The following is a 22,945-nucleotide window of genomic DNA, read 5'->3' on the forward strand; positions in this document are numbered from 1 at the left end:
CCAGATTGAAGGAGGATTAAAGAGGGGAAAAAAAATCTTTTAATTTTGGGATTTATTTGCTTTGTCATTTAATTTTTCTTAAACTGTTATAATTACATTATGATGTTATGTAATACAACATGCTTAACTTTAGAAGGTTGAGTCATAAATTCATGAGGTTTTTTTCTTTTTTTGCTGGTCCAGATTTTAATTTTTCACAAACTTAAAAAAATTTTTTAACCTCAAATATGCTATAATTAATTAAAATGTTCTAAGGTAAATAATAAGGAAATGCAACTGAACACATTGGAATGTTGGCTTATATACTAGACTAAAAAATACAGCACCCTTATAGAAGACAAAAGTAAATATGTATGTTCCTTAATAATAATTGAAATATCCTGAAATTCAGACTTACTGTTTTCTTCAGTAACTAGTCAACTTTTTTAGAGCATCACACTGTCTATAAGGTTTATGTGTTTTGTACTAATATCTAAACTGATTAATGAGTTGTCTGGAGCATGGTGCATGAGGTAAGTTTCAGATTCTCTATGTAGTTAACTTCATCTAAGTTTTTGATGACAGGCTTGACTCTTTTTCTATAACAGTGTCTGTATAAGTTAGGTCATAAAGGGAGTCTAGTAAAACAATATGGTTCAGTCCATGTGATTTAATAATTTTCAATGCTATAAGTGGATATTATACCATCATTTTCTACAATGGATGATACTTAGCAACAACAGCAACAAAAACTTTGCCCATGTGGAGGGTAAGGGTACCATAAATTCCTCACGAGAATTTACTTTTTTTATTTTTTAAAATATATCATCTTTAGTCACTACCAGAATATACTTTCTAATTTTTCATTTTCTATGATTTCAATAAATCACTTACTGTGATAACTTCATACTTATTTCTGCTCCACTTGCATCTAGATTTTTCAGAAGTTCTGATCTTTCTTAATGAGTGATTTCTGCGTCTTATTTCTTTTGCTTAGATATAAAAGTCTTTGTGTTTCATCTGGCTTGGGAAGACCTACTTTATTGTCTTTTTCCTTTTACAGTCTTTAGAGTTGAAGAGATCCTTGAACAAGCAGACTACCTATATGAAAGTGGAGAAACAGAGAAACTTTATCAGTTGTTAACCCAATACAAGGAAAGGTGGGCAATGTATGACAGGCCTGGGTTTGCGGTTTCCTCAGAAATTTTGTTACTTAATTAAAATGATTCTTAGTGCTTGAAATTTTATAGTTTTTTAAATTTATTACTTCAAAATATTAATTCTTAGAGTTTAACTTACAGTATGCTGTTTCTTTCTTAAATGACTCAAAAGTGCTCCACATTATCTCAGTGATTAGGAAAAGGTGGTTCTACTTACTCATTCTAGTAGAATGTTGAAACGTTTTTTCCATTTTCTTGTTTTTCTTTGGATCATACAAGGTACTCCTGGAATGTATGTTTATCTCATCTGTCTATATTGTATATTTCTCATTCCTTTTCATTTAAATTGATTTTTTTATTGGTATAAGATGTAAAGGAATTAGGAGGATTGTATGCCACCGTTGAATGATACCTGTGTATCATTTTAGAAGCACTGTCTTTTACAGAAACTAAAAATATCTCCTTTTTGGATTTTTAATGTCAGATTCATGTTTACTCCAAACTATCAGTGTGTACTCATTTTTTGGGAGGATGGAGGTGGAGGGAGATTTAGCCCTTTAAAATAAGTCAAATAAGGCTAAATGACATTTCCAGATCACTAATCTACCTCATCTCCTCAACTAAAAATTTTGAGTTGTTTTCAACTACCTTTGTCAGATTCCCAAAACCAGTTTTCTCCCCAAGACCCATCAATTTTGCTTGCTAAATATCTGTAGGATCCATCTTTCCTTTTCCATTCTCCCTTGAGAAACTTGAAGTGGCTGGGTTGGCATTTTATAGTCATTTCAGTAATTGCTTGAAAAGTAAGCTATAAGGTAGTTACTCCATATTCACTGAATTATCAATACAGTATTGCTACCTTTAGTTTCAAAATTTTGTGAATACCATTTTTTGTTAAGAAATGTATAATATGGGAGGCTCAAAGGCAAACATTTAATAAAAAGGAATTTAAGATTAGTTTTTAAAAATATTTCTAACTCTTTATTGTGGTTACTGTTTTGTTTATTTGCCATTTCTTATTTGATGTAATTATATTTAAATGGCAATTCTTTGAAGAGTCCATTGTCCTTACTTGTAGTATTCCTTACCTGATGGCATGGATGACACATTCAAATATAGGATTTATTTTAAGATTACATTATGTTCACTCACTCACTCATTAACAAATACTTACCCTGTATCTTTCGTGTTCCAGGCACTGTATTTGGGGCTAGGGATGCAGCAGTTTTGTGTTCTAGAGCATGACCCTGTCTGTTAAGCTTATGTATTTTATGGTACTGTCTGATCCAGTAACTGAGTTGTCAGAAGCACAGTGCCAAAGAAGTCAAGCCTCGAGTTATGTGTTGAATTTTGTAGGGCAAGTGTTCAGAGAGTTCAGAGATCTTTTATAGGGAAGTTTGCATTTTAGATGTTATAGGTAAGTTAATATTTAAGTATAATATTGGATATTTTGTAGGAAAGTTTAGCAAATGATGTTTATATGTGAAAGAAAATAATACATTTAACATTTTGAATAATAATGGCTTTTGATATCGTGTTGCTTGCTATATCCCCACTGACCTGAAAAACCGTATTTATTCATTAGTGATGTGACCTTTAACAGTTTTTAAATGTGAGCTAAAATGGTTGTTTTATGTTTATTTCAAATTAGTGAAGATGCAGAGTTGCTGTGGCGTTTGGCACGGGCATCACGGGATATAGCTCAGCTTAGCGGAACCTCTGAAGAGGAGAAAAAGCTCCTGGTGTATGAAGCTCTGGAGTATGCAAAAAGAGCGCTGGAAAAAAATGAGTCAAGTTTTGCAGCTCATAAGGTGAGGTGCTTAAAGTAATGGAGCTGTTACCCAGTTCTGAGAGGTGCATCGGTCTGTACTTACCTGTCAGCACTAATTTACATGGGAAGGAAAATTGCTCTGTTTTAAAGAAATGGGGAAGAGATTTGTTTCTGTAACATTTTTCCAAAAAGAAGTCATTTTTTCTTTGCATTCTTGAACATTTATTCTAACTTCATTAGTGTGTTTGATAAGTTACATTTGTGAATGTTTATTTTTAAACCAAAGTGTTAGTTTCAAGAATTACATATATCTTTATTCCTGGTTGTACAAGCACTTGACACATCTTTTCTCATTTTCCTCACGTGTTTATGTTTTATGTGGAGGTAGGAATATAGCAGTTGGACAGCTGAGGCCTACTATAACCTTTCCCCTGTAACTCTGCTAGTTTCTGGATTTCCCAGCTGGTTTAGAATACTGTTTTTCAGTGGACACTGTGGGGAGCCTAGGGGACATCGTTGTTGTTTTGGATTAGGACATCACTTTATTCTGTTGGATTGTCCTCAGTAGAGGCCCCTATCCTCATGACACTCAGATTCCATCTCCACACATTTCAAAATGTTCCCTTTGGGGATCAGTCCCCCACCCCCCTACCCTCAACTACTACTGGTTTATATTAAGGATAAAACAGATACAAATCCTTAAATTTGTTAAACCTTCTTTTATGGCCCAGAATATGGTCCACGTTTGTAAATGTTCCTTGTGCACATGATAAGAATGTTTATTCAGCTGTTGCTGACCGTATCTTGTAAATGTCATTCGGGCCAAGTTGGTTGATAGTGTTGTTCGAGTCTTCTAGATCCTTACTGATTTTCTGTCTACTTGTTCTGTAAATTATTGAGAAAGGGATGGTGAAATCTCCAAGTATAATTGTAGATTTGTCTGTTTCTCTTTGCAGTTTTATTAGTTTTTACAGCATGTGTTTTAAAGTACCGTTATCAGGAATATAAACATTTAGGATTGTTACAATTTTGATGCATTGACCTCTTTATCATTGGAGAATGATCCTTTTCATCTCTAGAAATATTCTTGGTTTTACAGTCTGCTTTGATATTAATGGAGCCACTCTTGTTTTCTTTTGGTTAACGTTAGCATGTTATGTCTTTTTCTGCCCTTTAACTTTTATTTATGTCTTCATATTTAATGTGTACTTCTTGTAAGTAGGTGATAAGTCTTGCTCATTTTTATTTTTACTTATTTTATATACTTCAGATTAGGTAAGATTCACCATTATAATGTGTACACTTCTGTGGTTTGTAGCATATTCACTATGTTGTGCAACCTTCACCACTATCTATTTCCAGAACACTTCCATTTCCCCCCAAACAAACCCCATACCTATTACCAGTTAGTCCCAATTCTCCCCTGTCAAGCACTAATCTACTTTTTGTTTCTATGAATTTGCCCATTTTGGACATTTCATATAAATGGAATCATACAATATATGGCCTTAGTGTGTCTGGCTTATTTCACTTAGCGTAATATTTTAAAGGTTCATCTTGTTGAGTTTCTGACAGTGCTTCATTCCTTTTTATGGCTGAATAATATTCCTTCATATGGATATGCCACTTTAGTTTATCTGTTCATCAGCTGATGGAGCTTTGGGTTGTTTCCACTTTTTGGCTATTAGGAATAATGCTGCTGTAAACAATTGTATACAAATTTTTGTGTGAACACTTGCTTTCAATTCTGTCTTTTTTTATTCAAGTAAATTCACATAACATAAAATTATCCATTTTAAAAGGTATGCTCCAGTGGCATTTAATACATTTATAGTGCTGTGCAACTATTACCTCTATCAAGTTTCAAAACATTTTCATCAAAAGGAAACCCAGTACCCATTAAGCAGTCACTGTCTATTCCCTCTTATTCCCAGCCCATGACAACCATTAATCTGCTTTCTGTCTCTGTGGCTTTACCTACTCTGGATATTTCATGGAAATGGAATCATACAATATGGGATCATTTGTGCCTGGCATCTTTCGCTCACCGTGTTTTTGAGGTCCATCATGTTGTTGCATCTATCAGCTGAATAATATTCACTCCGTTGTATGGAGATACCACGTTTTGTTTATCTGTTCATTAGTTGATGGGCATGTGGGTTATTTTCACCTTTGCCTATTGTTTATAGTATAGGTATCAACATTCATGTACTACAAGTATTTGTTTAAATACCTGTTTTCAGTTCGAGTATATACCTAGGAGTAGAATTGCTGGATCATATGGTAATTCTATGTAATTCTTTTTGGAGAATTGTTAAATTGTTTTCCAAAGCAGCTGTACCGTTTTAGACATTAGCGCTAGCAATGTACGAGAGTTCCAGTTTCTCCACATCTTCACCAACACTTGTTTATTGTCCATTTTTTAAAATTACAGCAATCCCAGTGGATATGAAGTGTCTCATCATGGCTTTTATTTGCATTTTCCTGATGACTAATGATGTTAAGCATCATTTCATTTGCTTATTAGACATTCTTATATCTTTGGAGAAATGTCTATTCAAATTATTTGCCCATTTTTAAAATGGATTGTTTGTCTTTTGGTTGTTGGGTTGTAAGAGAATATTTTCTGGATACTGGTCCCGTGTTAGATACAAGAGTTGCAAATATTTTCTCCCATTCTGTGAATTGTGTTTTCACTTTGTTGATAGTGTTCTTTGATGTGCAAGTTTTTAATTTTAATTAAGTTTATTTTTCTTTGATTTCTTGTGCTTTTGGTGTTATATCTGTATAACTTGGCCAATCCAAGATTATGCAAATTTCAACCTATGTTTCTTTCTAAGAGTTATATTTTTTAGCTCTTACATTTAGGTCTTTGATCCATTTGGAGTTAACTTTTGTACATGGTGAAGTAAAATTCCAAATTCATTCATTTGCATATATATATCCAGTTGTTCCAGCACCATTTGTTGAAAAGACTATTCTTTCTCCATTGAATGGTCTTGGCATCCTTGATGAAAATTGAGCATAAATATATGGGTTTATTTTTGAACTCTCAATTCCAATCCATTGGTCTATTTGTATCCTTATGCCAGTGCCACCATGTCTTAGTTACTGTAGCTTTGAAGTAAGTTTTGAAATAAGGAGGTGTGAGTCCTTCAGCTTTGTTTTTCTTTTTCAAGATTTTGTTTGACCCTTCTCAGACCCTTGAATTTCCGTATGAATTTTAGGATCAGCTTGTAAAGTTCTGCAAAGAATCCAGTTGGGTTTTTGATAGGGATTTCATTGAATCTGTACATCAATTTGGGGCACATTGCCATCTTAACTTCTATATTTGTAGGAGACATTGGTCTTTAGTTTTCTTTTCTTGTGATTTTTTTTTTGGTATCAGAGCAACACAAGTGTCATAGAATACTTAGAAAGTAGGTGTTTTTCTTTCTTTCTGGAACAGTTTAAAGAGGTTTAGTGTTATTAATTCTCATTTGACGTTTGGTAGAATTTGTCAGTGAAGCCATCTGGTCTTGGCCTTCACTTTGTTTGTAGTTTTTTGATTACTAACTCTATCTTATTACTTATTATTGATCTATTCAAGTTTACTGTTTATTCTTAAATCAGCTGGATAGTGGGTGTATTTCTAGAAATTATTTCATGTTTGCTTCATTACCTGATTTGTTGGCATAAGGTTGTTCCTAGTATTCCCTTATAATCCTTTTTATTTGTCATTTGTTTTCATCAAAGTAGGGAAGCTTTTAGAAATGGCACTAATTAATAATAAGGAAGCATACGAGTGTAAAACTCTCACAGGAAAAGGTAAACATACAGTAAAGTTAGTGGGTCATTCACTTATAAAGCAAGCATATGGGTTAAAAGACAAAAGTAAAATTAACTAAAATTACATTAACTAGTTAAGAGATGCATAAAATAAAAAGATGTGAAATGTGTCATCAAAGGTATAAAATGTTTGAGGGGTTAGAAAGGTAAAGCCCTGGAATGTGTTCAAATTTAAGCTGCTATCAACTTAGACTACTGTTTACATAGGGTGCTGTATGTGAACCTCATGATAACCACAAGGAAAAGCTTACAGTAAATACAAAAAAAAAATGAGAAAGGAAACTAAACATAACACTAAAGAAAGCCATCAAGCCAAAAGGCAAAAGAGAAACAGAAGAGGAAAGGAACAGAGAAAAACTACAAAAACAGCCAGAAAATAATCAATAAAATGGCAGTAGTACGTATGTATCAATAATTACTTTAAATGTAAATGGCCTAAATTTACCAATGAAAAGACATGGAGTGGCTGAATGGGTGATTTTAAAAACAAGACCCCTCTTTATGTTGCCTACGAGAGACTCACTTCAGAAGTAAGGACACACACACTGAAAGTGAAGGGATAGGAAAAGACATCCCGTGCACACAGAAATGAAAAGAAAGCTGAAGTAGCTATAGTCATATCAGACAAAACAGACTTTAAAACAAAGAGGTAATAAAAGATAGAGAGGGTGTTATATGATGCTAAAGGGGTCAATCCAGCAGGAAGATATAACATTTATAAATATATGTTCTCACAACATGGGGGCACCAAAATATATAGAGCAAATAGTAACAGACCTAAAAGGAGCTATTGAAAGCAATTCAGTCATAGTAGGGGACTTTAATACCCCACTTACATCAATGGATAGATCATTCAGACAGAAAAGCATAAGGAAACATTAGCCTTAAAAGACATTAGACCAGATGGACTTAATAGACATATATAGAGCATGCCATCCAAAAGCAGAGAATACACATTCTTCTCAAGTGCACATGGAACATCCTCCAGGATAGGTCACATGTTAGGTTACAAATAAGTCTCACTAAATTCAAGAAGATTGAAATCATATCAAGCATCTTTTCTAACTACAATGGTATGGAACTAGGAATCAATTACAAGAAGAAAATGGGAAAAAAAAAAAACACAAAAAGGTAGAGATTAAACAACATGCTACTGAACAACTAAGGGGTCATCAAAGAAATCAAAGGAGAAGTCAAAAAATACCTAGAGAGAAATGAAAATAGAAATATGACATCCCAAAATCAATGGGTGCAGCAAAAGTGGTTCTTGGAGGGAAGTTTATAGCCATACAGGCCTGCCTCAAGAAGCAACGTGAAGGGCTGTTGGGTTATCAGTCTGTTGCTGCAATTCACAGTGCACTGAGCAGCACTGGGGGTCAATTAAAGTGTCCTTCTGATCTCTTCTCACAGCTCAGCTCTGCCGTCCTTGAGCGAAGCAGCCATAGACAGTGCACAAATGATGGGCCATCGTTTTCCCCTGAAGCTCTACTGTGGACACTGGAGTTTAAATTCAATATAATTGTCATATGTCATAAAATATTCTTCTTCTTTTGAATTTTCTTTGTTGGAGCTTCCCAGATCCCTTAGGGACGTCACTTTCCCTCAAGCTTTCTTTAGTCTGTTTGCCTGAGGTGGCAGCGACCTATGGTATTATCCTGTAAGTGTTTCCAGCTTTAGCACTAGACTCCGAGTCAGGTGAAACATAGACAAGGCTTTCAAGCCTGTCTCCCAGGGAACCAGCAGCCAGATCAGAACAAATCATTAATTACAGTTCTCCATAGATGAGATCTGCTCTGCTCCCTCTGGTACCAGGAAGATGGGCTATTTTCATGGCTACCCCTGAGTTTGGGAGGATGAGATGGGAGTGAAGCAAGATAAAATAGTACAGAGTTCTCTGTTCTCACCAAGAACAAGCTGTTGCTTTGAGTAAGTGTTCTCAGGTTGTTGCCGCCTTTCATTAATGTTGGTGTTCCAAAAAAGTTGATTCTGACAGTTTTTGCTCATTTTTTTCATGGCTTTTATGGAGGAATGGAACTTGGAGTGCTTTATTCTGTCTTTTTCACTTACGGCACTCTCAGTCTTGCTTACTTTTTTAATGCAGTTTGGCAATCTGCCCTGCACTTGACGTGTTTGGACCATTTACATTTATTGGAATTAATGATATTTTTGAGTTTAAATTTCCTATCTTTCTATTTGTTTTGTCTCTTCTTCTCATTTTCCTCTTTTTCTTCCTTCTTTTGTATTGAGCATTTTTGGATTCCATTTTATTGACTTAATGGCTATAACTCTGTATTGTGGTTTTTTGTTGTTGTTGTTGTTGTTTTGGGGGAAGATTAGCCCTGAGCTAACATCTGCCACCAATCCTCCTCTTTGCTGAGGAAAACATCTGTGCCCATCTTCCTCTACTTTATATGTGGGATGCTTGCCACAGCATGGCTTGATAAGTGGTGCATAGGTGCACGCCTGGCATCCGAACCAGCAAACCCTGGGCTGCTCTGTCTTCTTTGCATATAGATGATAGTTAAATGCATAAGAGAAAGTGATTTTATCTAGAGCCTTGAGATGTGGGAGAAGATCAGAGTACCAAATGTCGATGCAAATAATCCATGACCAGTCTATTAATGAAAACTGGGGTGAGTTATTCTGAGCCAGATGTGAGAACCATGTAGCCCAGGGCCGTCCTTCCCCGAGAAAGGAAGGGCACCAAAGAAGTGGGGTGTACAGACTGGTTATATACCCTCAAAGAGGATGTTTCACATATGATTGAAATGTCCCTTTTACAGTAGTCACGACTGTCAGCACAGCGATTGATGGACACATCAGGTAGTAGGTCTGCTGTCTCGGTTTTCACAGCAGGGTGGCAGGTCTGCTGTCTCAAGCTGGGTGGTCACAGGGTGGGTGCAGCAATCAGTTCCTAGCCTAAGGAAAGATGCTTATCCTTAAGGAAATGCCACTGTGGGGGAAGCTGCATCTTTATCTCAAGGCCGTTTGTTCTTGTCTTTGGGACACAGCAAATGCTTAAAGCAGATGTACAAGGCATGCTCAGTGGCCATGTCAGGCCTTTTTGGAAAAACAGAGTCAGGCCAAATTAGGTTTACACCAAATGGCTTCCGCATATACTCCAATATATCCTATTGCTTGCCATTTGTTTGTCACAAGTTTGAAACCCTGTGAGACCCGTCTAGTCATCTGGAGGTAGGTAACTGGGTAACTGTCAATGGAGATTAAAGAACATAGTCTGTAGAGATGTGTGTGTGTGTTTTAAATTATCTTTTTTTAGAAATTTTTCTTTTGTGTGTGTGAGGAAGAGTGGCCCTGAGCTAATATCCATGCCAGTCTTCCTCCCCTTTGTATGTGGGACACCTCCACAGCACTGCTGACAAGTGGAGTAGGTCTGCACCCGGGATCCAGACCCACAAACCCGGGCTGCCAAAGCAGAGCGCACGGAGCTTTAACCGCTTGGCCACAGGCCTGTGGTTCTAAAGATATAAGTAAAAATTATGTCTTTTTATTTTCAGTACACATATCGAGATACCAAAGATTTTGGTGGAGAATAGATTTAAACAGTTTAAATGTTAGTTAAAATCTTTCTGGCTATAATTATTAAAATACCATGGATTTAAGCTGAAACCAAAAAGAAGGGGCGTCTGTTCTAAGAAGCTGTTGCATTCTGCAGAGCCAAAGGCAGTGAAGCTTCAGGAACAGTTGCTTCCACGCTCTGAGGCTTCCTCGCGTCCCTTCTTTGCTGTTATCTGCAAGTCTTTGTCACTGCAGGCATATTTTTCTCATCCCAAGTCTTCCGACTTTCCACAGCGCCTGGGTTATGAAGCTTGGATGTTTCAGATTCAGTTCTTAGGGAAGAAACTCAAACTGAATTCAGTTTGGGTGTGTTACCCAACTGTGGCTGGGGGCAGAGGCACAGCTGACAAATGTGGCTGTTATTGCGCTAACAGTGCAGATGTGGGAGACGAGGCGGCGCCCAGAAAAGAGGATGAGAAAATAAAACAGCAGGCATTCAGTCGCCCGCTCTTCCAGGTTAATCCTCAGACCTGGACGTGGATTGTCATCTCCCCACTTCACTGATAGCCTTCCTGGAGATTCACTGCTCTCGGCCTTGTGTTGTGGTTCTCTGGAAACATGTCCTGTCCTGAGGGAACTTTCTTCTCTTTTATCTTCCAGCATAGTTAATACAGTTTTTATGCTCAGTAACTTTTTGTTGAATGAGGACTATTGAGGAATAAGTATTACTCAGTTTTACCTTGTATTGAATGGAATATTATCAAGAGTATCTTATTCTTACACCTTTTTCCGTCTGTTTTTAGTGGTATGCAATCTGTATAAGTGATGTTGGAGATTATGAAGGCATCAAGGCTAAAATTGCAAATGCCTACACTATCAAGGAGCATTTTGAGGTATGATGAGTTTAAAGTCGTTTTCTGAATAGATTTCTGTTTCACTTCTCTGTTGCTGTATCGCAAACCACGTAAAACTTAGTGGCCTGAGGCAGTGACTGTTTCTCACAATCTGTGGGTTGACTTTGCACGGTGGTGCCTCCGTTCTGCTGGGGGTGGCTGAGGTTGTTCAGACGGCTGCATTCGCTGGGACCGGAATGTACCAGATGGCCTCTCGTCCGTGGTGGTTTCTCTCCACTTGTCTTCTCATCATTTTGTAGTCTAGCCCAAGCTTCTTTATGGCATGCTAGCTGACTTCTAAGAGCGAGTGTGCCAGGGGAGAAAGTTGTGGTGTACAATCCTGTATGAAGCCTTGGCTTGCGTCACACTTGGTAATATCCTATCGACCTAAGTAAGTCTTGCGGCGGCCGAGTCCGCCAGAGTCTGTTGGAGGGGAGTGTCCCAGGTCGTGAATACCGGGAGCTGGTCTGGTCTAACCACCTAACACAACTGACATACCACTCCCACTGGTCACAGTACTGTGTGTGATCTCTGTGTGTGTGTTGTGTGTGTGTGTTTAATATTTCCCCCTGAAGTTAATTAATTTAGTTATGGTAAGCTCTTCTTTAGGTGCCAGAAATTGTCCAGGAGTTTGTGGATTTCGTGATGTGCATGTGCACTACTCTATTGTCCTCAAAAAAAAATTGCCAAGAGATTTATTTCTCTTTTGATGTTGTAGACTGTCTCAAGATAGAGAGGAAGAGAGCGATGAAAACATACGTAGGGACAAGGCTAAAGGAGCTGTCTCATAGCTTTTCTGAATTTTATGCTTACGGTCTTGGTTCCTAGTTTATATAATGACTAGTGGGAAAGCGCGTTGAACCGGGGGCCAGGAGACCTGGTGTCTTATTCAGGCCCCGGCAGCGTATGTATGTGTGTGTGTATGCATACGCAGACATGCAATATATATGTGTATTTCAATTTATTAATGTACAACATTTTTCACATTTTAAGACCTTTGAAATCAGATTGCATTATATAGTCCGTGGGATCTCATAATTGGCTGTGCTTTTTTTTCTTAGTGGTACATAAAATGATGATGTGTCATAACTTCTATGGTATCTTAGATTCAGTGAAATATAGTAACTTGCTCAGTGGTGTTAGATAAATCACCTAAATTGCTCTGTGCCGTTGGATTGTAGAAATACATGACAAATAACGTCCAATGTGAGTAATGAAAAATTGCAGAAAATCTATTAATGTATACTTTAAACAGTGAAGGCTATAGATTATTTCTAAAAACACCCATGTTTTCTATAAGTGTTGAAATGGATAATGTGTTGAATATATTTAAAAAATGATGATGTTTACTATTTACATACTAAAAAGATAATTTATAGTACTTCTATTTTCAGATTCCATTATTATATCTGAAATCATCAGGAAATATCATCTTTGGATTGTTTTTTGTTTGTTTGTTTGTTTTGAGGAAGATTAGTCCTGAGCTAACATCCTCTTTTTGCTGAGGAAGATTGGCCCTGAGCTAACATCCGTGCCCATCTTCCTCTACTTTATACGTGGGACACCTGCCACAGCATGGCTTGCCAATGGTGCCATGTCCGCATCTGGGATCCAAACCAGCAAACCCTGGGCTGTCAAAGCAGAACATGCACACTTAACTGCTGTGCCACCGGGCTGGCTTCTGGATGTTTTTTGAAGACACTTGAGCTAATGGCACAAAAAATTATAAAAGGAAGGGTGTCTTTGAGAGGAGCCCCTCGACCTATCCCATGAGAAAATTGAGTTCCAGTGCCCCAAGGCATCCACTGCATGTGATGGGTTGACTTCTCCCCCTTGCGTCCAGAGTGGTCCCAGCTCTGTGCCGTTCTTGGTAGAGTGGAGAAGATGGCTACTCATGTGATGTTGCTCTTGAGCTTGGTTTTCTAGTGGAGCTCCAGTTGGGAAAGCTGAGAGTGTGAGTTGCATATACTTTGACACATATTTCGCCGTGAATGTTATATTTACAGAAAAGTAAAAATTAGGTCAGTGCCGATTCTCACCCATGGTACTGCAGCGAGACCTCTGCCAAGTCATGCTTGGTTAGCCTTATTCTCGCTGCTACCGCTACAACTGCTGACATTAACCAGGGTGAGAAGGGTTATAAGTGCCTAGTGCTCACGGCAAGCAAAGAGAATAGTGATGCTGCTGAGAGAAGATGTTACTGTGGTAAGCACCTGCTGTTGCTTGCTCATTTAATTTTCACCACAGCTCTGTAAGTGGGTATATGACTTTCTCAATTCCATAAAAGAACCAACTCAGCTACAGCAAGAATAAAGAACTTGTCAAAGTTAGAAGTTGTTGAGTTGTGGTTTGAACCCTGGTAATCTGGCTTCAGAGTCCACTCTGGTAACCAATACAGATATTTGGTTTCAAATACGGATATTTGAAAATAGGCATCTCACACATTACGAATAGACAGTGAAAATATCATTTGACAAAACGTAAGCTAAGAAGTCTTCAACTTTTTTTTAAAAATGTCTTTTATTTTTAATAGAATTGACATTAATTTCCCTGGTAATTTTCAACAAAATAATGGATAAAAGGAGGAATGATTTCTTTTCTTTTTTTCTTTTTTTGTTGAGGAAGATTGGCCCTGAGCTAGTATCTGTGCCAGTCTTTCTCTACTTTGTATGTGGGATGCCACTACAACATGGCTTGATGAGTGGTGTGTAGGTCTGTGCCCAGGACCCAAACCTGTGAACCCTGGGCCGCTGAAGTGGAGCACGTGAGCTTAACCACTGCACCACTGAACCGGCCCAAAGACTAGCTTAAGTTATTCTGTGGTTTGTGCTTTCCCTTCAGTCACCTAGGACTTTCACATAGTGAATAGAAATTAGGTAATGATGTATACCCGAAATTAATATAATATCGTAAACCAGTGTTACTGTAATTAAAAAAATTAAATTAAAAAAAATAGGGAGACTTTATCAACATATTTACATTGTGCATAATTCTTTTTTTTTTTTAAGATTTGCACCTGAGCTAACAACTGTTTCCAATCTTTTTTTCCCCCCCAAATCTCCCCAGTACATAGGTGTATATTTTAAAGACTGGCACTTGTGCCAACATCTGTTGCCAGTCTTTTCTTTTTTCTTCTCCCCAAAGCCCCCAGGTACACAGTTGTATATTCTAGTTGTGAGTGCCTCTGGTTGTGGCATGTGGGACGCCACCTCAACATGACCTGATGAGCGGTGCCATGTGCACACCCAGGATCCAAACCGGTGAAACCCTGGGCCGCCGAAGCAGAGTGCATGAACTTAACCAGTCGGCCACGGGGCCGGCTGTACATAATTATTCTGTTAATAAATACTTTGAATAAATAGTATTTATTTTTTGTTTGTTGTGTATAGATGGGGAAGTTGAACAAAATCTGCATGCAGGAAGAGACTTTCTAAAATTATGATGTACTTTGCTCTTTTAGGAAAGAATACTTTTTATTCAATGTTCATATGGGACTTACCAAAAAGAACGTCCTCCTTTATTTTTCCTTTAGTATAGAAGAAAGAAACATTGAGAGCTATAAATTGTTGTTGTTTTGAAAATTACATTCATTTACAAATTTCATGTTTTTTGTCATCTTGATAAACCCTACTGTCAGTTTCTTAACCCTATAAAATAGTTACCTTAGTACAAGTCATTAATAGTGTATTGAAACAAATTTAACCAGTTAAAGAATTAGGAAGAAGAAAGCTGGCATTGATTATCAAAGAAGAATTGAAATGGGGGGTTGTAAAATTTTTTTTTAAATCATGGTTTCTTCATCAATCCTAGTAAAGTACTTACTGGTGTTTAGAAAACAAATATGATTGATTTTCTCATTTCTTGTTAGAAAGCAATTGAACTGAACCCTAAAGATGCCACCTCAATTCACCTTATGGGTATTTGGTAAGAAAATTTCTTTAAATATTTCTGTGATATTTAGTATGATCTTATGTATACATATCTTATTTTGTAGTATATGATAAAGCAAGATGTAAAGTATTTTAAAGTATTTTCCTGGCAGTCAAAAGTGTTTAAGCCATTACGTTAATTAGCAGTTGTGCATGTGTTGTTAGACGATACTGAATTTGTGATCGTGTTAAACACTCTTGTTCATATCATTTAGAAACATGTGCTAAGACAAAAAAGTCATTAAAACTTTCTGTTAGACTTTTAAATCCCCTGTGTTGGGAAACACTATTCCTATTTACCAGGCTAAGTGAATGGGGTTAATGCAGCGTGGTGATGGAGTGGGCTGCCCGCAGAGGGCCTGCACGTCTCCAGAGTTGGTCAGATACAGGCCGACTCATCTGAGGAGCGGGATAGACTGACGTTCAGTGTGTCCCTCCATTTTTACGTAAGCCTTGTCCAGCACACGTCAGCATTTTGCTGGTGTGAGTGTACACCAGCGTGTTAAATGCTTGCTGTCTGAGTCTCTCTTGAGACAAGTTCGCCACTGTTTTCTTTGGGTGTAGTCTACAGAGCTGGATATTTATTGTCCTCTTCGGAAGGTAACACTGTAAACAGTCTTGTGTCAAACTCTGGAAGGAGAGGGAAGTGTCCTTCAGGATGAAGGACGTGTTAAACTGGCAGAGCACTTCCTCGGGACGGGCGATCTTGGCCGGCAGTCCCCCAGTCAGGTGCTGCTGAGAATGAGATGCAGCCTCTGCCGCAAGGAGCTCTGACCCCATCACAGACCCAACGCTTCTTTTCCTGCTTGTTTCAGAAAGTTGTCCAGATCTTTGGATGTTAAGCATTTGTCTCACCCTTTTAAATATGTAGACTTAAGTTGTTGGTTGCCGTTATTTATATATATCATGTTTATTTTTATCATATTTTTTAACTTCTCTAAGTTAGTTTTTCTCATGTGAAAAATAGGGGTAATGATCCTCTCTCATTGAGTTGTTATAAGGAGTGATGAGAGAGAGAATCACTTAGCTCAGCACCTGCACAGAGTCAGCACTCATGTGCTGCATCCTGACATTTGGGTCCAGACGGACGGCATAGACATCAGTGGTCCCACAGATCAGTACCACACAGCCTGGGCTGTGGCAGGCTGTGCCATCCAGGTGTGTGTAGTGCACTCGGTGATGTTCGCAGGATGGCGAAGCCGCCTGACAACACGTTCTCAGACCATGTCCCGTTGTTAAGTGACGCATGGCTATGTTGTGTTAGTAGCAGTGCTGTTGCTCACTGTTTACGTTGAATCACAACATACACACCAAGTGGGGGGTCAGTGTGTCGCTTCTAAGTAATTCAATATGACTGTCAGCCTACTGGATACTGTGCAAAGTATGCACTGGTTGAACCTGCAACAGGAGAAGATGCCTTTTATTTCTGTGAAGATGCATAGTTCTTGAGAGAGAAAAGAAGATGTGATTCAAATGTACAGATGTTGTTTTGTTTGCCTGCAGGAGTTACACGTTTGCGGAAATGCCTTGGTATCAGAGAAGGATGGCTAACGTGCTGTTTGCAGCCCCTCCCAGCTCCACCTACGAGGAGGTAGTGTGACGCCCTTTGCTAAGTTAGACTGATGGCCGTTCTGAGTCCCCGCAGCTGGGCTCGCATCCGTGAGGGACCTGCGCTTGTTTCTGACGACCCAGTGCAGCTGTCTCACACAAAGACTTAGCACTTAGTACCCATGATTGGTGAGTGGCTGCCTTTCTTTAGCTGAACAGCTGATAACTCTGCTGTGTTGTCAGCTAAACTAGCCCGTGGCTAAAATCTGCCTTCATGTTCTATTTGAAATCTGTACCATGTAAAAGTCATCAAAGAGAACAAGAAATACAGCAGCTGTCACTCCGCATGTTTTAGCTCCACGTTCTGCACAGTGACAGTCGTTTACCTGGAAAAGAAAGCACATGTTCCTATCGATAAAGGGAAGTAGTAATTAGAACTTTCCTTTAACAGGAGGTTTGAGAGGCTCATCTTCTCATATTTTCAAGGTCTTTTGCTTTTCCTGTTAAAATAAAATTTGAAAGGGTTTTCTGGGCAAATATTTTGGGTTTACTTATCACAGGATTTTCAGAGTAAGGAAACAGGCGCTTGAGAAAGCTTTCCCATTACTTGTATCACAACAAGGAGCTGCTGCTTTTCTGGGAAGCTGGAGTGTAGAATTTGATGTAAAGAATATTTAGTTGTACAATTACAACACATTTGGGAAATATTTATTGTTATTGAAAAGAATGCATTCTAAGAAAAAAGATACAGTCAGCTCTACTATAACAAATTAGTTGTTTCTAAGAAATTAGTTGTCATTGTATTATAAAACAGTTCAAGTGGGGCAAAAAGAATTAGTGGAGAGTTTCAGACTCACAATAATATTTTATGTAGGAATTTCAATAATAAAGAACTTTTAAAAATTCAGTGGTACAACCCATGTCTCACTTGTAGGTTCAGCTTTCGGTTTTACCGAGTTTTCACTGGTAGTCACTGTTGGGACCGCAGGAGAGCACGATCAGAGAAGCTGAGCTGCAAGCGATGCTGTTCTCTCTGTGTGCGGTGCCGGCCTGGGCTCTGGACAGCAGTCAGCTTAGCGCCAGAAGGGGCGCGTGCGGCAGTCTGTGCCCTGAGGATCTAAGTGTCGGCTGCGGTTTTATGTTAACTCTCAGTGCTGGTGAACTGACCATTGATTTAAGATGCTTGAATTTACTTCCTGACTTATATTTAAGATAGGAATAGATCTTTTGGGAAAATGCTTTTCCGTTTTTATTCTGTTCTAACCCTTTTCCTTTCGTGTGGCTCTTTATTTTCAACAGGCCTTAGGCTACTTTCACAGGGCAGAACAAGGTAACCTGTTTTTTTATTTCAGATACTAATATAGTTAAAATTGTGTATGAATGCTTTCCATGGAATAGGAATTTTAGAAACAAAAATAAGTTCTTTATTCTGATGTACTTAATTAACTTCTTTTCGCGCTAGACGTTGTCAGGCCATTTGTATTCAGTAAAGATCACCTGATGGGAAGCAGGCCGCTGCTGAGTGGAGAGCTGCAGTCCTGGGCCGGTCCTTCATCTGGTGCAACACCCCCTTCCTGTTTTGAGAGGGGGCTCTGACAGGTTAACTGTCTTACTACACAGCGAATTAGAGGCATTTATTATTTGTTTTCATGTTTAACTTTTTAAAATACTTTCATTTTTTATTGGGGCATCATTGACATAACATTAACTTGGCGTCGGGTGTCCAGTGCAGTCACTTGATGTTTATGTACCTTGTGAAGTGAGCGCCACAGGCGCTCCAGTTAACACCCATCACCTTACATAGTTACAAAAAAATAAAGTTTTTTTTTAAGATCCACTCTCTCCGCAGCTTTCCAGTAGCATTTAACTATTCAAATAGCATTTAAATGAGAGCTCTCTGGTTTTAACCCAGGCCAGTGTTGGTTCTGTTGCAGATACTGCCTTCTCTATGAAGCAGAGTTTCATGCCACTCTTCCTTTGAAGCAATGGCCAGCGCACAGAACTTTACACCAGCCCACGCTGGGTTTATCCTTTTCATATTAATAGCACAAATAGAGAAGGGACATAAGCATGTGTTACCATACACCAAAAACAGTGCAAACAGATTTCTATAAAACTTAATCAGAAGAAAATTAAAGACAGTGTTTATTAAATTTGAGAGCCTGCTCATATGGGCTTGTCCAAATGCTCGCATGATAGCAAAGCATTTTTTAAAAAACATTTCTTCTAAAGAACTGTGTCTGAAGGTTAACTCTCTCTGTAATCATTAATTCTGATTTACTCAGTTACTGCCTTCCATTGATAGCCCCTCTTGATGGCGCTGCTGCATATCGTGAATGGGAATCTGGGAAGGAAGGGGTCCCTCAGGGGTGAGAAGTGCAACTGCAGTGTAAAGATAGGGCCTGAGAGCCTTCAGGGTCCAGGCATTGAGAGAAGGGCAGTGCTCTCCCAGAGCTCCAGTCCTGTGACTCCAGTCGTCCTCCAGGCCTTACCTTGAAGGCCACTTCCTCCAGAAGGCCTTTATTACCGCCCACGTCTGCTTATAAGCTCCCCTCTGCTCTCAGTGCCTTTTACCTCTCCCATCATGGCCCTCATCACTCCACAGTAGGAAGATTTGTTTGCGGGTCTGAGACTAAGTTCAGAGAAGATGGAGACTTTGTCTTTTTCTTCACAATCACATCCTTATTGCTTAGCACACTGCTTGGCAGATTTGCCGGCTGGCTGGGTAAATGGATGACTGAATGAGGGAAGGGATGAGTGCGCAGGCCCAGGGAGCCCTGAAGTGTGTAAGATGCCACCTCACAGATACGTTCTAATTAAGGACGCGCAACCATTATATCCAGCAAAAAGTATGCTTGGAATAGAGAGGGTCCCCGACGGATAGGAGGGACCTGTGTAAGGAATTGATGAAGTGCGCGGCGCAGGCCACGCTTTCATTCACAGGCTTTCGCTTCACGTTCTTCCCTCAGCCAAGAGTGTCCTCCAGCTTTGCTGTTAAATCCTCTTCCGCCTCCAAGCCAACCCGGTGTCACCTCTTAGTTGCTTTTATTCTTTGGTTTCTCCCACACTTTAAAATGTGGACGCCTGTCATTCCTTTCCTTCTCAGATTACCTTTGGTTGTCTCATGTTTCTCTCTCCTTTTCATTATAAATTCCAAGAGCAGCGACTTTGTTTCATCTGTGCTTAGGGAGAGCCCACATTCAGTAAATGTGGATCTGCATGTGCACGTCATCAGGGTTCCATCCACTCCTTCAGCGGACATATACTGAGTGCATGTCATGTTGTAGGCACTCACAAGACAGCAGGGAACAAAAGAGATTATAAAAGGAAAATCCGTGCCCTTGTGGAGCCTATATTCTATCAGGAGCCTTAACTTCCCATCTGTTAAATAGTACCTGTTTTATAAAATGGTTGCAAAAGTGAGAAATGTGTGTAATGTAGGGCCTAGCCCGTGGTAGACACTCAATAAATGGTAACTATTTTACATACGAATAGTTGAACAAGAGAGAATTCCAGGGCCAAATCATTTATTAACCACACAAAATTATTGAAATTTATACCCCTAAAATTAAGCCTTTAAAAATAAGAGCAGTAGTTTCATCTGAAACAAATTTGTTTTTCTTTCTTATGTACAGTTGATCCAAACTTCTACAGCAAAAACCTGCTTCTTTTAGGAAAGACCTATCTGAAGCTCCACAACAAAAAGCTGGCTGTTTTCTGGCTAATGAAAGCCAAGGACCATCCCGCACACACGGAGGAGGATAAACAGGTAAATGTCTCCAGTGAAGGCAGGCAGGTGGGTCTCCGTTGCGGCTCTGTAATCAGGGGGAACTGGGAACTTCTCTAAAAATGTAATTGTTTAAGTGCATGTTGGTGAACACAAGAGAGTTCGTTTTAAGTGTGAGCTCATTGACACTGACATTAATTTCTGCACAGCAGATGTTTAGTCACTGTCCACAGGTATGTGGTGTGAATTACTTGCTGCAACACAGAATTACTCCTGTTCGACATACGCAGAGATCAAGTAAGCTTTCCGCAGCAGGAAAGACGAGCGATAGGCACTGAGCCGGAGAGTTCTCTAAGAGTCTCGCCCAGTCCCTGCTAAGAAGTTTATGCTTAGAATCTACTAACCTGGGTTTTGGAAACTTGTAGAAACCACAGTCCACTGTATGAACTTAAATTTCATAAGGTGGTCTCTCTGCCGTACTGTTTATTTATAACACGTATTTTTCCATTTCAGGTACAGACAGAAGCTGCCCAGTTGCTTACAGGTTTCAGTGACAAGAGTTGAGAATTTTTCAGAGAAGAAAAGCACATGAAATATCTAAGAAACATTGTCTTGCATCAAATTATAAAGATAATACATTGACCATAACTGTTGTATGGCTGCTTTCTCAGTTCTTTCAGTGCTGTGACCATTTAACAAACTAAATGTACGAAAGGCTAGGTTTCTTCACAAATAACAAGGCAAAAGAAATAATTTCCATGAGAGTGGGAGAGACAGCTCCATGGCTCAGAGGCAGAGGTGACTGTGCGTCTGGCACCAGCAGTGCAGAGTGGTCTGAGATCTCTGAGGAGGACTGACCGCGTCAGGAAGGGAAGAGACAAGAAAAGCAGGCTTTGTGGAAGAGGCGGCCTGTGGGGAGGCCTTTTCAGGCTGGAGCGACTCAGAGCTGAGCCCGTGCAGAGAAGCTGCCGTGAGTGCGCAGGGAAGGGCGTTGAGGTTCCTGGTGTAACGCATTAAGTGGCGCATCTTGGAGCCACCCTGCGTAAGGAAAGGACTCGAGTCCTCAGTGGGCTGAAAATGGAGTGCTTTCCTTTGTACGTGTGACCCTGTCTCACAAGTGCATTGATTCTTGTCACTAGACAAAGCCCAAAACCTCTTCCCTGAGGGGGTGGAAGGATGCAGAACTCGGGGTAAAATGGAATTACGATGTTCTAATAGGCAGGACAGCACTGCCTCCTTGAGGCTGGGGGCCACCACGGCAGATCTTGAGCTTTGTAAACAGGCTGTGTTGAGTGCCGCTTAGGTAAATCTGAGAGGGAACGTGCAGGAGGATTCTCCCCAGAGGGTTTGGGCGTTGCAGCGTTACAGTGAACTGTGCGGTCTGTGCTGTGTCTGTTTTATCATGTCTGTTTTCAAACAAAAATCTGAAAATACTGGACCTCTGCATACCATCATCTCTGGCTCAACAATTGCTGATCTTTGCTATATTTTACTTACATGTGTGTATATATTCATATATGTATTTCTAAACCTTTGAAACTAATTGCAGACACATACCCCATCCCTAAGTATTTCAGCGTGCATTGTCTCAGAATAAGGACATCCTTCTGAACAGACACAGATCCGTTATCGCAACTAGAAAGTTCACAGTAATTCTTTAACCTCATCTAATATCCAGCCATATTCACATTTCCTCAAATGTCCCAAAATGTCTTACACTTTTAAAACTAGGATCCATTCAGTGATCATACATTGCATTTGATTTTCAGCCTTAATTTTTTAAAGTCTGTAACAGTTTCCTCATTTTTTTCTCACAGCATTGACGTTTTTTTTGCCTCTGTTATGATGTCTTTTTTTTGTACTTTTTATTGAGGTTATGATAGTTTACAACCTTGTGAAATTTCAGTTGTACATTATTATTTGTCAGTCATATTGTACATGCACCACTTCACCCTTCGTGCCCACCCCCCATCCCTTGGTAACCACTAATCTGTTCTCTTTGTCCACATGTTTAACTTCCATATATGAGTGGAGTCACACAGACATTATCTTGCTCTGTCTGGGTTATTTCACTTAATACCCTCAAGGTCCATCCATGTTGTTGTGAATGGGACGATTTTATCCTTTTTTATGGCTGAGTAGTATTCCATTGTGTATATATACACACCATATCTTCTTCATCCAGTCATCAGTCAGTGGGCACTTAGGTTGCTTCCACGTCTTGGCTGTTGTGAATAATGCTGCAGTGAACATAGGGGTGCATGGGTCTCTTTGAATTGCTGATTTCAAGCTCTTTGGATAGATAACCAGTAGTGGGATAGTTGGATCGTATGGTATTTCTATTTTTAATTTTTTGAGGAATCTCCATACTGTTTTCTGTAGTGGCTGCACCAGTTTGCATTCCCACCAGCAGTGTATGAGGGTTCCTTTTTCTCCACAACCTCTCCAACATTTGTTACTATTTGTTTTGGTTATTTTTGCCATTCTAACGGTGTAAGGTGATATCTAAGTACAGTTTTGATTTATATTTCCCTGATGATCAGTGATAATGAACATCTTTTCATGTACCTATTGGCTATCCGTATCTCTTC

General features: G+C 39.1%; 1 protein-coding gene across 5 annotated transcripts in view; it reads left to right on the plus strand.

Moving 5' to 3' along the window:
- RMDN1 (regulator of microtubule dynamics 1) overlaps positions 1-21,002 on the plus strand; it is a 39,495-nt gene extending 18,493 nt beyond the window's left edge. For 4 of the 5 annotated variants that reach the window (XM_070631381.1, XM_070631377.1, XM_070631379.1 and 1 more), the window contains 8 exons: positions 1,043-1,139; positions 2,791-2,950; positions 11,061-11,150; positions 15,019-15,074; positions 16,583-16,670; positions 17,927-17,957; positions 20,263-20,396; positions 20,868-21,002. In XM_070631381.1, coding sequence (XP_070487482.1) covers positions 1,043-1,139; positions 2,791-2,950; positions 11,061-11,150; positions 15,019-15,074; positions 16,583-16,670; positions 17,927-17,957; positions 20,263-20,396; positions 20,868-20,918 — 707 coding nt within the window. In that variant the 3' untranslated portion in view covers positions 20,919-21,002. The remainder of the gene's footprint in view (positions 1-1,042; positions 1,140-2,790; positions 2,951-11,060; positions 11,151-15,018; positions 15,075-16,582; positions 16,671-17,926; positions 17,958-20,262; positions 20,397-20,867) is intronic. The other variant, XM_070631380.1, reaches the window with a different exon arrangement.
- Positions 21,003-22,945: the final 1,943 nt, after the last annotated feature.

This window comes from Equus przewalskii, chromosome 8 (assembly GCF_037783145.1).
Source record: "Equus przewalskii isolate Varuska chromosome 8, EquPr2, whole genome shotgun sequence".
NCBI lineage: Eukaryota > Metazoa > Chordata > Mammalia > Perissodactyla > Equidae > Equus > Equus przewalskii.